This window comes from Ochotona princeps, chromosome 14 (assembly GCF_030435755.1).
Source record: "Ochotona princeps isolate mOchPri1 chromosome 14, mOchPri1.hap1, whole genome shotgun sequence".
NCBI classification, from domain to species: Eukaryota; Metazoa; Chordata; class Mammalia; order Lagomorpha; family Ochotonidae; genus Ochotona; species Ochotona princeps.
Genome location: NC_080845.1, coordinates 2,948,190 through 2,963,242, shown reverse-complemented (window position 1 = coordinate 2,963,242; position 15,053 = coordinate 2,948,190). Strand labels below are relative to the sequence as shown.

At 57.5% G+C, this 15,053-nt stretch overlaps 1 protein-coding gene across 1 annotated transcript in view; it reads left to right on the top strand.

Annotated features, from left to right (window-relative positions):
- LAMC3 (laminin subunit gamma 3) overlaps window positions 1–11,926 on the top strand; it is a 39,534-nt gene extending 27,608 nt beyond the window's left edge. The window contains exons 18-28 of the mRNA XM_058672698.1: window positions 72–213; window positions 620–825; window positions 1,136–1,212; window positions 2,605–2,739; window positions 3,511–3,658; window positions 4,422–4,571; window positions 6,676–6,778; window positions 9,282–9,481; window positions 10,107–10,253; window positions 10,331–10,430; window positions 11,660–11,926. Coding sequence (XP_058528681.1) covers window positions 72–213; window positions 620–825; window positions 1,136–1,212; window positions 2,605–2,739; window positions 3,511–3,658; window positions 4,422–4,571; window positions 6,676–6,778; window positions 9,282–9,481; window positions 10,107–10,253; window positions 10,331–10,430; window positions 11,660–11,910 — 1,659 coding nt within the window. The 3' untranslated portion in view covers window positions 11,911–11,926. The remainder of the gene's footprint in view (window positions 1–71; window positions 214–619; window positions 826–1,135; window positions 1,213–2,604; window positions 2,740–3,510; window positions 3,659–4,421; window positions 4,572–6,675; window positions 6,779–9,281; window positions 9,482–10,106; window positions 10,254–10,330; window positions 10,431–11,659) is intronic.
- Window positions 11,927–15,053: the final 3,127 nt, after the last annotated feature.

Here is a 15,053-nt window from a genome sequence, read left to right as displayed (position 1 = left end):
CAAGGAAGGTGTGGGTGCAGGACTTGTAGACCATAGCCTGACACACGGCCTTACTCCCCTGTCCCCTGCAGGCAGCCAAGCTGAAGGCCAGGCTGGCCTTGATGGAGGGGTGGCTGCAAGAGTCTGACTGTGGCAGTCCCTGGGGGCCGCTGGACATTGTACAGGGGGAGTCGCCACGAGGGGACATCTACCAGGGCGGCCACTTGCTACAAGGTACAGGGAAGAGGCCAGCTGGTCATTCGCCCCCCCCTCCCCCGGGGGAGCCTTCAGGCTGGTCTCACATCACCCCTGGGAGATATCAGCCTTTCTCCCCACCCTACAAGCTTGCCCTGACAGGTCATCTTGGGGCACTGCCCCAGGTACTGAACTGGGGAAATGGTGGAGGGCCCTCCCTGTCCCTTGGATATGGCTGATTTCCCATGCGAGCAATCTCGGATCATTATTTGCCTTTTCCAGACCTCAGTCTTGGCATCTGTAAAATGGGCAAACTTCCGCTTGGAACTCATGTGGATGCTCAGGGTTGGAGAGAGGAGTTGACTGTGTTGGGAAAACCCTAGCAGGGGCGTGTGGTATGAAGACTGTATGGCTGTGTGACCCCTGGGCTGTGGGCTTCCTGCAGGGGCCCAGGAAGCCTTCCTGGGACAGGTGATGGGCCTTGAGGGAGCTGTGAAGGCGGCGCAGGAGCAGGTGCGGGCGCGGAGCAGGAGCAGCGGCTGTGCCTTGGCTGGAGCTCAGAAGACCTGCGTGCAGCTAGCGGACTTGGAGGCCGTGCTGGGGGCCTCGCATGAGGAGATTCTGCACGCGGCCGCCATCCTGGCCTCTCTGGTATACCCGGGGGCACCCCCTCGCACTGGGTCTGGCCTCTGGCCCCAGCCCCTGCCCAGCCCACTGATCCAGTGACATCAGCACACCTGCCCTTTCTGGGTGGAGAGGCAGGGCACTCCCTGCGAGCAGGCAGTGAGTGTGCAGTGTGAGTGAGGAGCGCCTATGCGTCGGGCCTCTGTCCCCTGGGCACAGACCTCGTGAGTGGCACTGTGCTTTAAGGAGGCTGCAGGCGCTGCCGGCCTCTGCCCAGGTGGTCCTTGCCCTTTGCTGACAGGCATTGGTGTCCCCAGTTTTCCCTTTTTCTTGAAAGGCGATTCCTGGGGCAGGGGCCAGCCAGCCCACCAACTGGAGCCATCTGGCCATGGAGGCCCGTGCCTTTGCCAGCAGGTAAGCCCTAAGTCCCTGGCTCAGGGAGCCCAGCCCTTCTCCTGAGTGGCTCCTGGGCCAGGGTCAGCCCCGCAGTTGCCCCACCCAGGAGTTGGGACCAGCTGAGGCTGAGAGGTGCTTGGCTGGAGGGGGACAGACAACCCTACCAGGGAAGGAGGGATTGCAAGCTGGGAACAGCCTGGCAGGGTTCAGGGCCCAAGTCAGGGTGGCTGGCACCTTTTCTAGCCATAGGTTGTGGCGGGCTCTGTGTGGCCGCAACAGCGCCATTCAGACCTGCCCGTGGACTCAGAGTCATACAACCATAACCAGTGAATTCCAGAACAATCTCACCATCCCCAAAACAAAGCCCGTACAGGGAACCTCCCTCCTGTTTCTGCTCCACCTCCTGAGTCCCTGGTGGCTACCGATCCACTGCCGTGCCTCTGCCTGCTTTGGGTGTTTCGGCTCGGTGGAGTCACACCCAAGGGGTCTTTTGTGCCTGATCCTCCTAGTCAGTGTTGTGGTTTTGTGGCTGAGCCATGCTGTGGCGTGCCAGTACGTCATTTCTTTTTCTTGGCTAAGTAATACTCCAGTGCACAAATGAGTCCTGTTTTCTTTATCTGATTGTTCTTTGGTCATCATTGGGGTGTGCACATGTTTTTTTTTTTTTACATGTGAAGATACATTCATTTTAATCCTCTTGAAAGGCAGAGTGACAGAGAGATTGAAATCTTCATCCTCTGGCTTACCTCTGCAAATAAATGTAACAGCCAGGTCTGGATCAGGCTGAAGCCAGGGGCATGGAGTTCCATCCTGATCTCCCACGTGGGCGGCAGGGGCCCAGGCACTGGGCTGTCATCTTCTGCCTCCCAGCAGGCATTAGCAGGAAGCTGGATCAGAAGTGAGGCAGCCGGGACTTGAGCCAGCGCTGTGATCCAGGTGCAGGCTTCCCAAGCGGCAGCTTGATCAGCTGTGCTACAACATCCACCCTCTCCTCTGCAACTTAAGATCTTAAAAATGGGCTGGCGTGATGGTGTCACAGGCTAGGCTGCTCTCTACTGTCACGCCGACATCCCTCATGGGTGCCTGGTTGCTCCACTTCCCATCCAGCTTCCTGCTTGGGGCCTGGGAAAGCAGTCCAGGACAGCCTAAAGCCTTGGGACCCTGCACCCACCTGGCTCTCAGCTCAGCTCTGGCTGTTGTGGCCACTTGGAGAGTGAACTAGCAGAAGGAAGCTCTTCCTCTGTGTTCCCTTCTCTCCATAAATCTGATCTGCCTTTCCAATAAAAATAAATAAATCTTTTTAAAAAAAGAGAAGAAGGAGCCCTTGACCTCATGGCTGGACCCCAGGAAGGACGAGAGGCTCAGGGTTCGGCTCCCTCCTCCTGCCCTGTCCGTGTGTTCTCCACACAGCCACAGAGCCAGCGCTGCCAGGATTGGAGCCACTGCCCAGAGAGCCCTGGTGGCTTCCAATGCCAGCTCCACGCTTCTCTGGAGGCTGGGTGCGGGGAGCTTGGCCCTGGAGACCCAGCGGCAGCTGGAGGACAGGTGAGATCTAGCATGTGCCAGGTCTGGGAGTGGGGTTGTCTTGGCCAAGCTCTGGGGCCCTTGGGGCTGGGGGACTGCTGGTCCCAGGGTCAATGCAGGACCCTCCGCACCTTGCTGAGCCCCACATGTTAACCTTCTCACGCAAGAGAATCCAATTGGCTCAATTTGGATCAGGTGCCCAATTCTGAGCCAGTCTGCATGGCAGGGGCGGGACCACGTGACCACTCCTGCAGGGGAAGTTCACACTGGCTAGCTGAGAAGGGTGAGGGGCAGGAAGGAAACTGGGGTCTCCACCCCAGCAGTGCCCGTGGTGATGAAGGTTGATACAGCAGGGACTGGGCAACTGGCAAGCTCAGGAAATTGTGCTAGTTGGTTGGTGACGAAACTGTGGGCCGTGTGAGGTCAAGTCCCCATGGCTGCCATGCAGCTCTGGAGGAGGTCGGGGGAGGTTCTCTGTGCCCCAAGGGAGAACCACAGGTTCGAGGTCACCAGCAAACGTGTGGCCAAGCCAAGAGCAGAGCTGGGTCCCTGCGTGTTCCACAACTCTAAGCATCATTTTCCTTTCTTCTCTGAAGTTTGCAAAACCTGTGGCTCTGCAGGCGACAACCGAGCAGGGGCAGGTGCAGGCAGCAGAAAACCATGGTGCCCTCAGTGCCTTTGGCACGGCTGCTGTGGACCCGCCTGTCCAGGCGCATTGCTGCCTGGGTAGCCGGGAGGGCTCTGCGTGGCCACGGGGCACCCTCCTCCAAGAGGTGCTCTGTCTCCTTGCAGGTACCAGGAGGCCCAAGAAGCCCAGAAAGCACTGGGCGCAGCTGTGGCAGAGGCACTGACCGAAGCCAGGAGAGCGCTGGCCACCGTGCAGCAACTTGGCATGGATGCAGCCCCGCACCTGGCCTGGCTGGCAGCTCCAGGATCACAGGTCAGCTGGGCTGTCCTGAGGGTGGGGAGACGAGTGGGGCCCAGCCCACATAGGACACCTGTCTTCTTTATGACAGTATGGCAATTGCTGAAACTGCGATAAGCCCAGGCAAACCTGGCAGTGTCTGGGCCCAGCCAGTTTTTGTTGGTGGTGATGCTTGTATGTGGGTGACCCAGCGGCCATCCTGGGGAATGGGGAGACAGACTTCAAAAAGGCTGCTAGGCAATCAGGTGGAAAGATAAGTTTGTTTAGGGGCAAACCACTTTTGATGTCACAAACGTGTGTTTGCCCTGAGGTTTTTGAAGCATGCTCAGGTCAGCCAGGACTGCACCTGCCCAGTTCTGTCTCATTCTGGAAGGCTCTGCCTTCAGAGGCCCACCCAGCCCCAGGGTTTCAGCTACAGGCTCTGGGGAGAGAGGCTCACTTAGCAGTACGGACATGCCACTCAGAGGGTCAACCCACTTGCCTAGGCCAAGCAGTGGGAAATTGGTGGTGAGGCTGCAACAGAAACTCCAGGGACGGGTGATCCTGCCTGACTGCTCTCCTCCCGTCCTGCCGCCCAGGGTCCCAGCCCCACTGTCCCTGTCCCTGGGCTTTGCACAGTCCTGGGACAGCAGGGAGGTCACTGGGTTTTCAGGGTTGCAAGTACAAGGCTGTGTAGTCCAGGCTGGCCGACAGCCAGGAGCTGGCCCTTTGCTCAACCCAACCCAAAACTTCTCCCTGCGTAGTGAATCTGTCCCACCCCTCCCTCATCTCCCTGCAGCTTCCGAAATCCAAGGCCAGGGACCTGAGCAGGAAAGCAGGGTCCCTGGAGAAGACAGTTATGTCGCGAGAGCGTGTGGCCACCAAGGCCACCCGAGCCCTCCAGGCCACTGCGCAGGCAGCGCTGCAGAAGATGGAGCCCCTCGTGCAGGTCGGTTCTTGGGCTTTGGAGCAGGGCCCATGCAGGGGTCAGGGCTGCCCCACGGGTGATCTGGGGTCAGGGGAGACTGGAGTGGGAGAGTGACAGGAAGCAACAGTTCTCGTATTTTCATTTAATTTGTTATTTCCCCAACTTTTTATTTTACTTATTTGATATGGCATTGTTGCAGAAAGGGACACACAGAGGCAGGTCTTCCATTTGCTGGGTCACTTCCCAAATGGCTGCAATGGCTGGATGGATACAGGAGCCCAAATACTGGGCCATCCCCCACTGCTTTCCCAGGCACATTAGCAGGGAGCTGAATGGGAAGTGGAGCAGCCAGGACCCGAGCTGGTGCTCATGTGGGATGCTGTGTTACAACAACAGCCCCAGGAAGTAGTTCTTTTCAGCCCTTTCATGCCCACCTTCCCCCCAAGTCTCCACAGACTCTGAAACCACATGAGTCAAGGTTGGGGACCTGACTTCCCAGGAAGAGGGAAAGGATAGGGCTGGGGCACAGGTGGGCAGACAGCAGCCCCACCACCTTCCTCAGGATCACTTACCACTGTGCTGTTCCTCCATCGGGTGCTTCACCAGGTATTCAGTGAGCACCGAGGTGAGCAGTGGTGGGAACTCAGCTGCCTAACTGGAGTTTGGCATTTAAGGGGAGATAGCATTAAAAGACCAGAAATTTAGCTTACTCCAGCACTTCCCAACCTATTAGAGTATGAAAGAGCTATGTAGAACTTCTTAGGACTGGCACCATGCTGCAACCAGTTGCGCCAGTTTCCATAGTCCCAGCACCCCACATGGGCTTCCAAGCATCCCATGTGGATTTGAGTCCCAGCTACTCCACTTCTAATCCAGCTCCCTGCTAATGTGCCTAGGAAAGCAGCGGAGGACGGCCCAAGTGCTTGGGCCCCTGCACCCATGTGGGAGACCCCGTAGAAGCTACAGACTCATGGCTTCAACCTGGCCCGGCACTGGCCGTTGTGACCATCTGGGTAGTGGACCAGTGTGATGGAAGATGCCCATCCCACAGGCTCCTTTCAGGTCACCATTCTACCAGCTCAGAATCAGGAAACAAACAAGATGCAGCTGGCTCACCGGCAGCCGTTATCCAGGTCCCACCCTTCCGCAGGGCTGGCTTCTCCGGGAGGTGCACCTTTAGCCTCCCTCTTGGGGCAGGAAGCAGGTTGGCTGGGAAGCTGCCAGAAGGGTTGGGCCCAGTGCCTGGCACACATCTGGGGGCCTTGCTGTGATGGAGCCCCCAGGGTAATACCTGCTGACCTGGTCCTGTTCTGGTCCCTTCATCCCGGGTGTGGGAGCCAGGAAGGGAAGTGACCTCTGTGAGTTAACGCAGAGTCGGGGCCAGATCTGGAGTGGGGGCTGCCCCCCCCATGCTTCTCCCACTCTCCTCTTCCTCCTCCCCCCCAGCACCGCTGAGGCTCAGCACAAGATCAAGATGTATTTCCTGGTAGCGCTCAGCCCTTTTTGTTGTGGTGGCAAAGTGCACATGGCGTAGCCTGAGCAGTCCCAGAGGTGCACTCGGTGCCTACCTTCACTGTGGTGGCTGCCATTTCATGGCCCCGTCACTCCCTGTGCCCTGCTCCAGCCCCAAGCAGGAGCCTGTCCCTGGGTTGGCCCCTTCTGGAAGTTTTGCCAAAGTGAACTCAAATGATACAAGTACAGCTGCCTTCCCTTGGCGCGTGTTTCCGAGCCTCACTCACCTGTGCTGCCATGTGGTTGAGTGGCATCCTGCTGTGGGAAGAGCCACGTTGATGCTTTATGTAGGTGCCCCATTTTGTGACAGAAGTGGGAGGCTGTGACAACTTAGAATGAGTGTCAGCCATGCATGGGCTCAGGCACAGCAGTGTACTGACCGCGAGTGTGTCCATCTTCCCTTTGACATCTGTGGCACCAGCAGCTTCTCAGAAGTCACCCAGGGCCTAGCGTGGTGGGATAAAGCAGTTCGCGTGTTCCTGCTAAGTAGTGTCATCCATAGGCAGAATCCCAGTGATGTTTTGCAGCCATGTCCACATGGGCACCCACTCCACTCACCTCCAGGCATGCTCCTGGTAGGCCGGCGACCCAGTCTGTCTGCTTTTCTCTCCAGCTGCGCCAGGAGGCCACAGCCGCCCTGACCCAGGCCTCCTCGTCCATCCAGGCCGCCTCGGTGACTGTCATGGGAGCCAGGACCCTGCTGGCCGACCTGGACGGTATGTATATCATCGTGCTGAACTCTGGGCTCCGGGCTGCACAGGTGCTCGGGGTGGCGGCTGGACTTGTGCCTCAGCCTGGCCAGCCTGGCCAGGGGGACTGAAGTGCGATCACATGGGCTTCAGGCACAGTGGCCTCTCCCCTGCCTCCCAGTCTCCCTGGCTACTCATCTCTGCCCGCCTCCTGCACCACTTGCACCTGGCCCTCCCTTTGGACCCTCTGGCAGAGGCCCTAGGGGCGAGAGGAGATGATAAGCTGGTCAGGTCCACTCTGGCTGGGGTCCCGTTACCTGGGACAAGCTTGTCTGGTGTGGGCTGGTATTGAATTTGGCTGTGGAGATTATTTATTTAAAGATTTATTTTATTAGAAAGGCAGATTTATTGAGAGAAGGAGAGACAAAGAGAAAGATGCTCTGTCTGCTGTTTCATACCTCAAGTGGCCACAATGGCCAGAGCTGAGCTGATCTGAAACCAGGAACCAGGAGCTGCTTCTGGGTCTCCCACGTAGGTGCAGGGGCCCAAGGCTTTCCCAGGCCACAAACAGGGAGCTGGAAGTGGAGCAGCCAGGACAGGAAGCAGTGCCTATAGAGATCCCAGTAGGCAAGGGTTTAACCACCAAGCCATAGCCCCAGGCCCTGGAGTTTAGTTTAGAAGGGATATGCATGGGGTGTGCAGGCATGTGGAGCCATGGTTAAGCCGTGCCTTGCACTCCCATGTCCTGTATGAGAGTGCCTGGTTCGTGTCCTGGTTTTTCCACACCTGGTCCAGCTTCCTAGGACTGTATACCCCTCTTTTTCAATGTTAGTTTTTTGTTTTGTTTGGGATAGGTTTTTTTTTTTTTCAGGCAGAATTATATAGAGAAGGATAAATTTTCCATATATTGCTTTAGTCCCCAAATGGCTGCTAATGGCCAGGGCTGAGCTAACTGAAGCCAAGAGCTTCTTCCAAGTCTACCATGTGGGTGCAGGGGCCATCTACTGTTGCTGTCTCAGGCATGTTAGCAGGAAGCTGGACGGGAGTTGAACCAGTGCCCACAAGGAATGCTGGCACTGCAGATGGCAGCTTTATTCTCTGTGAAACAATGCCAGCCCTGATATACAACCTTGAAGATAGCACATGAAGGCCAAGTCCTTGGGGCCCCGCCACCCAGGTAAGAGACCCTGATAGAGGTCCTGGCTCCTGGCTGTGACTTAGGCAAGTCCTGGCTGTTAGGGCACTTGGGGAGTGAACCAGAGAGAGAGAGAGATTGAGATCAGTTTGATTAGCGGCTAGCGCTATGGCACCGGCTCACACTGTAGTGTCTTCCTGAGGCCCTAGGGAACAAACGTCAGAATGTCACAGGCCCTGAGCAGGCTGGCGGTAAAGACACCTCCTGGTGTCCTTTATTGGAATTGCATCGACTGCTTTCATGGCATGTATAAATGCCCTAGTGTAGTTAGGCCTCTGGGGGATGCGCCATAAGAACCATCAGTCGGGCCGGCGCCGTGGCCTAGTGGCTAAAGTCCTCGCCTTGAAAGCCCCAGGATCCCATATGGGTGCCGGTTCTAATCCTGGCAGCTCCACTTCCCATCCAGCTCCCTGCTTGTGGCCTGGGAAAGCAGTTGAGGACAGCCCAATGCATTGGGACCCTGTACCCTTGTGAGAGACCTGGAAGAAGTTCCAGGTTCCCGGCTTCGGATCGGTGCGCACCGGCCCGTTGCGGTTCACTTGGGGAGTGAATCATCGGACGGAAGATCTTCCTCTCTGTCTCTCCTCCTCTCTGTATATCTGGCTGTAATAAAAAAAATGAATAAATCTTTAAAAAAAAAAAAAAAGAACCATCAGTCACATTTACAAGAAGCAAACTGCCGAATTCCCGGATGGAACAGTTCTGTACTGTTAACACCCCTAAGGAGGAGAACGCTGGTTTCTATTTAAAACCTGCCTTTTCAACTTTTAGGATACAGTTCTCTTACAGTTTTGTCTGAGAGGGCAGGGAGAGGAGAGAAGGGGACCGGAGGGGTCTCTTTACACAGTGATTCTGCTTCTGACACAAGAGTGGTAACAGTTCCCCCTTTTACCTTGGCCACTTGGGAGCTCAGTGATCGATAGAGCATTCGGTGCCTGCAGCCTGTGGTCCCGATCGCTGGTGTCTCACTCTGGTCTCCTTCCTCACCCACTCGTGTTCCACTGTGGACCTGTCTGTCACCGTGCGAGGCCCCAGAGCTTGTACAAGTGCGGGGCTGAGCTGAGAGTTGGGTGTGGGGTGTGTATGGCTGCCCAGGCCTAGCACTGATCCTGGCCTGGGTTGCTATGTAACTCCGGGCCCTTGGTAGCCAGCACAGCCTGACAGAAGTTCAGCCCAAGCCGTGTGTCTCGGACACTTCTGGTCCTCCCCCTTAAACCATCATACAGAGCTCAGGCACTGCCCATCTGCACTTACGATGTCGGGGCGTCTGGGGCTGCCCAGGGAACTCAGGGCCTGGCCGCAGCCTTCTGACACAGCCCCTGGCCGGGTTGGCAGGAATAAAGCTGCGGTTTCCCCGGCCCAAGGACCAAACTGTGCTGCAGAGGAAGGCAGGCATGGTAAAGGACAGGCTGCTCGCCGACACGAAAAGGAAGACCAAGCAAGTGGAGCGGATGCTGGGAAATGCGGTGTCTCTCTCTTCTGCTTCCAAGAAGAAAGGCAGAGAGGCAGAGCTGCTGGCCAGAGAGAACAGCAAGGTCAGAGCCGTGGCTGTGAGAGCAGGTGCTTCCTTGTCCCGTCCCCCTGGCTGATGCCACTAATGCCAGGATGCTGCGTTTCCCAGTCTCTTGCCGAATCCCAGGCTCCTCACCAGGAACTTCACTTCAGTGACCGTATTGGTCTCCGTGTCATTGAACTCCTCATGGTGAGGATGGTGAGACCCAGCCAGGTGTTGGGATACAAGTCTTGCGTCTAGGTCTGCTTGGCCCTACCACCTAAACCTCTAGGCTTTGCTTTTACCAGGGCCAAATTTTAATCAGTCATGCCCCTGCTTGTTCCCCGCTCCGTGATGGCCCATGTCACTTACACTCCATGGGCTGTCCTCACGGCTGCCTAGCGAAGGCCATGGATTTGAACCTGGAGCCCTGGGCTGGATTGCCTCTGGACTCGGGCCAGTTGCTCCCTCCTCCCGCCATGCACCTGTTTGCCCACCTGTAAAGCAGTTGGCATTTTCCCACTGCACTCAGCACCTCGTCTATGTCCCATGCACATTTGCAGAGTGAGTGAGCGAATGAGTCATTGACAGTCTTCTTGCCGCAGACTTGCTCACGCCTGCTCTCCTCCTGGCTGCTGCCCCATCCTCTCCCCAATCTACCCCCCCAGCTCGCCAAGGCTTTGCTGCGGGAAGGGAAACAGCGCCAGCGCTACGCCAGCCGGCTCGCCAGCCAGACACAGGCCACGCTCCGACAAGCCTCCCGCCAGATGCTGGCCTCAGCAGCACGCACCCGGGAGCTGCAGGAAGTTGAGCAGGTGAGGGAGCCCTCGCCCACCCTCGGCCCCGGGGAGCTTGCAGGGAGCTGCTCAGGCCACTGCTGTCTGTGATGCAGGTGGGGGCCGGGCTGAGTGAAACGGAGCGGCACATCCGGGAATCCCGTGTTTCCCTGGAGGAGGACATCAGAGCCTTGGCAGAACTCCTTGCCAGCTTGGGTAAGGGGAGCCCAGGGCTGTGTCCTAATTGTCGGGAGTCACCTCGGGGGGGGGGGGGGGTCTCCCTGTGAGGTCTGATCCTAGGGTTCCTGTTATCCCCTCCTCCATGGCTTCCCGTCCCCTGCCCTGTCGCTGGCCAGGGACAAGTGTTTTTCACTTTTTTAAAAAAGATTTATTTTATTTTATTTTTCATATATATATATATATATATTTCATGAGACGGTTCCATAGGCTCAGGGATGTCTCTCCCTCCCTTCCCGCTCCCCCTCTCCTGCCAGTGATTTTTCTCTCTATTATTACAATAGTAAAGTCCTTCAACACCAGTCACAAGTCCATCACTCTGCTGTTTAAGTGATCCTGACAATTATGGGTTTATAAACAGTGGTAGAAGGTCCAGCATCCTAGTGTTGGGACAAGCATCATGCGCCTGGGCAAGGCAGAGTGGGCATGTAGGAGTGAGTCCCAGTTTAGGTGTTTCTTTTTTTTTTTTTTTAAAGATTTATTCATTTTATTACAGCCAGATATACACAGAGGAGGAGAGACAGAGAGGAAGATCTTCCGTCCGATGATTCACTCCCCAAGTGAGCCGCAACGGGCGATGCGCACCGATCCAAAGCCGGGAACCTGGAACCTCTTCCGGGTCTCCCACGCGGGTGCAGGGTCCCAATGCATTGGGCCGTCCTCAACTGCTTTCCCAGGCCACAAGCAGGGAGCTGGATGGGAAGTGGAGCTGCCGGGATTAGAACCGGTGCCCATATGGGATCCTGGGGCTTTCAAGGCGAGGACTTTAGCCGCTAGGCCACGCCGCTGGGCCCCAGTTTAGGTGTTTCTTAAGCTGAGAGAGAAAGCACGCTCCTGTGTGCTGGTTCACCCATCAGCCAGGCCAAAGCCAGACATTGCAAACAAGCTTGTCACATGGATCACAGGAACTCAGGCACTAAGCCATCACCTGCTACCTCCTGCGTGCAGGTTAACAGTCGAGAGCGGAGCTGGGAATGGAGCCCGGGCTCCCTGATAGGAGCTGCAAGAGTCCAGCTGGCAGCTTAACTGCTGTTCCCTTAGCTCATCCCAGTAGGTCCCCTTGGTGCCCCAGGGGTGCCTTCACCCACCTCCCCACACAGTTCCCCCGGCTCCCCTCTTTCCCCACCAGGAGGAGGGCAGTTGCAATTCTGGAGATTTGAGCTGGGGAGAGTCTGAGCCTCTCTGCATCCCACCCCACACCCCTGCAGGCTCGTTGGATACCCACCGCACCCCAGCCCAGGCCCTGAATGAGACCCAGTGGGCACTGGAACGCCTGAGGCTGCAGCTGGATGCGCCGGGGGCCCTGCAGAAGAAACTGAGGCTGCTGGAAGAGCAGGCGGAGCAGCAGGAGCTGGAGATCCAGGGCTTTGAGAGGGAGCTGGCCGAGGTCCACGCTGACAAGCAGAACCTGGAGGCCATTCTGCTCAGCTTGCCTGAGAGCTGTGCCAGCCACCAGTGAGATGCTGGGCCCCAGTAGGTGCTGCCTGCTCAGCCCAGGGGGGCGTGTGCCTCCTCCACAGGTGTGTGCAGGAGAGCCCACAGCTGGAGTCTACTGAGAGCACTCCTTTCACAACGTACTGGGGCTTCCCTCCCTCACTGTCAGCAGGAATGAGTGCACACACGGTTCTCCATACACTCACACCCCCAGATGTGTATCAACACCCATGCCCCAGGACCATAGCACACACTTACCATAAGCTCCTGGGTACGCATGCGCATGCAAGGGTGTACACCTGCATGTATGACAGCCACATATGTTCCAGTTCATTCCTACATGCCCTACATGCATGCCTGGGATGGTGTTCAGAGCCAGCTATGGGCAAGGCCCCCTGGATGCTTGGGAGAGTTCTAGGGTTACATCTTCACAGTGCATACCCAGAGAACAGGTCCCCTGAGCAGGGCTGCCACACCTCGGGAAGCAGAGGGGGACAGCCTCGTGGGATCCCCAGGCCCTTGGCAGGCCTCTCCCCCAGCAGCAGCCATGCACACCTGGAAGACTAGGAAGGCGGCTTGGCATGTGCGTATGGGGGAGTGTGCTGGCCTTGGGATCAGGATGCAGGAAACACCAGAGAGCCACTGGAGGAATCATCTACACTGGGCCCTGTCCCTGTTTCTACCTGTGACCCACCCAAAAAACCAGGACCTGCAGGAGTCTGGTCTCAGGGGCTTGGCCAGGCCTCCAGGAACACCATTTGGTGCCCTGTGGACTCAGTCAACCTTGATGGACATTTGCTGCACCAGACCCGTAGCCCCACCTGTCACGGGGAGGGGGGTGTGGACGCCCCAGGGGGGCATAGACGAGTGGCTGACATTCCAGTCTGTCCTGCCCCAGGAATCCCCCTGTGGCCAGGCCTAGGCCCAAACATCTGCCCAGGAGTCCCTGGCATTTCCTCCTGGGACAGCTGCTCCACTTCCTGCAGACCACAGGGCCTTGGCACTGAGGGCCCAACCCCTTCCCACATCTCCCTTTGCCTCTGTCGTGGGGACAGGTGGCAGCGTGGACCCCTTCTGTTTACTGTGGAAATAAAGACACCTTCTCTGAGCTGGGTGGTGTGTTTGATCGTGGCTTATGGGTGGGCGGCCAGTTGGATTAGGACCCATGAATGGGTCAGGGAGGTGTTTGGAGGTCCCTCTCCCACGTAGTGGGAGACAAGTGGCAAAAGTGAAGCCCACAACTTTGCCATTTCAAGGAGCTTGTTGGTGTCCTGTGGCCACAGGCAGCCCCTTGCTGAGTTTGTTCCTTGCTCCAAAGGATTGATCAGGCTCCAGACAGGCTGGGAGAATTGGAGTGCTGGAGTGCAGAGAGGCCCTTAGCTGACCTCTGGTTCATGCTGGGGACCGTGAACTCCAAAGCGTCCAGCGGCACAGCAAGGGAGAAGAGAACTACTGAGAGGCAGGGTGGGGGACTTTCTACCCAGCAGGGTAGGAGCAGTCTGGGGTCTGGCCAGTATGGATCATGGGTGGGATTCTGGAGTGCAAGGTCAGGGCTCTTGGCCAGAAGGGCCTGAGCCCCATGGAGCCAGTTGGGAGGGTCTCCTGGAACCCTGGGCTGGGAAAGGCTGCCAGGCCACAGACCTGGCCGGCAGCTGGGAGCCCGAGACTGAGCCAGAATTGGGCGGCTCCGCTCTCCCTCCCTCATCTCCCCTGAGCCTCAGCTGGGCTGTTGTCCGTGTGTTTGCTCAGTGGTGTGGCTTGCTGTTGCTTGCGCTGGGTGGGAGGGGAGAATCCCTGTTTCCTGATGTACCTGGGCCTGCAGGAGATGAAGTGGCACTTGCATCCTGCTTCCTGTGTTGCTGGAAAGACCCACCTAGCTGGGGTCAGGTTCCCCCAACACCTGCTAAGGAGACTGGATCCAAGACCCCAAAGTGAGGGGGTGGGACTCAAAGAAGGGGGGTGCCTCTCCCCATGGAGACCCTTCAACTCTGGCTAGGGAGTGATTTGGGGGATGACCACGAGGGGAGGTGCAGAGGCTGGGAGCTGCAGCTCCTTGGCTGGTCTGGAGATTGGAGTTGGGTCAGGTGGGATGCAATGGAGAAGGGGAGGGGTCTTTAGGCTATAGGATGGGGCTGGACGCCTGCCTCCACGCAGGTTGTCTGCACCCAGCCATTTGGATGCCTGCATTTGGGGTTCACACCCCCAACTGCCCGGAGAACAGGTTTCCTCTCCATTCCAGTGACATACCTCAGGCCTGACACTGTATGGCTCGTGTGGCTTCCTGCTGCCCATGGAGGTGGGGCTGACATGGTAGCAGCAGGAACATCCGGCTTGCAATGTAGCTCACCAGTTAAGCCATGGAAGGTGGGGTGACCCAACTGGCCCGAGTGCCCAGGGCAAGAGGACCCTGGCCTAGACCAGGAAGCCACGGTGTTGGGCCCCCTGTTCTGCAGCAGCTGCCCACCACGTGGAACATGGTAGTCTGTCAGCTAAGGCTCAGAACTCCCAAGCTCTATGGCCCTTCACTGTAAGCCATCCTGAAATGTAATCAAAGTTAGAACAGCACCTGCTTGGTGAGATGAGGGGACGGCAGCGTGGATCTTGCCAAGATGGGGCAGGCTGGCTGGATCTAAAGCCCAGGAAACTGTGCACCACAGGCATTGACCCCAGAACTACCCTGACCCATTCCACCCAGCCCCTCCCTGGGGACAGTCAACTGCTTCCTTCCCCAGAGCAACCTTAGAAAAAAGACCAGTCAGTGGTTGGTCCTGGGTCTCAATCCTAGGAGTCAGGATGGAAGGGGAGGGGGAGAAACAGGGCTTCCAGATGTCATCCCCCCAGACACATCATGTGAAGCCATGACTGGGTACCTGGCACCTGCTGACCAGGACAGTTCCTGCTGATTTCAGACAACCTTCCCCGCCTCCCCTTAGCTTAGTTCCCCATTCTTGCGCCGTGAGCCCCCGGCACTCCGTCAGATCCTCACACTGTCCTGGAAGCGCGCTCTGGGCTGGGCCCCGCAAAGAGACTTTGGCGCTGTGCATTCTCCGCCTTCCGAAGCAGAGGGGTGGCCGCCCTGGGCTCTGGCGTCCGGCATAATAGCCGCTTTGAGGAGGGCGGAGACGGCAGAGGGGAGGGCGGGGAGTGCAGGGGGAGGCGGGCCGGGAG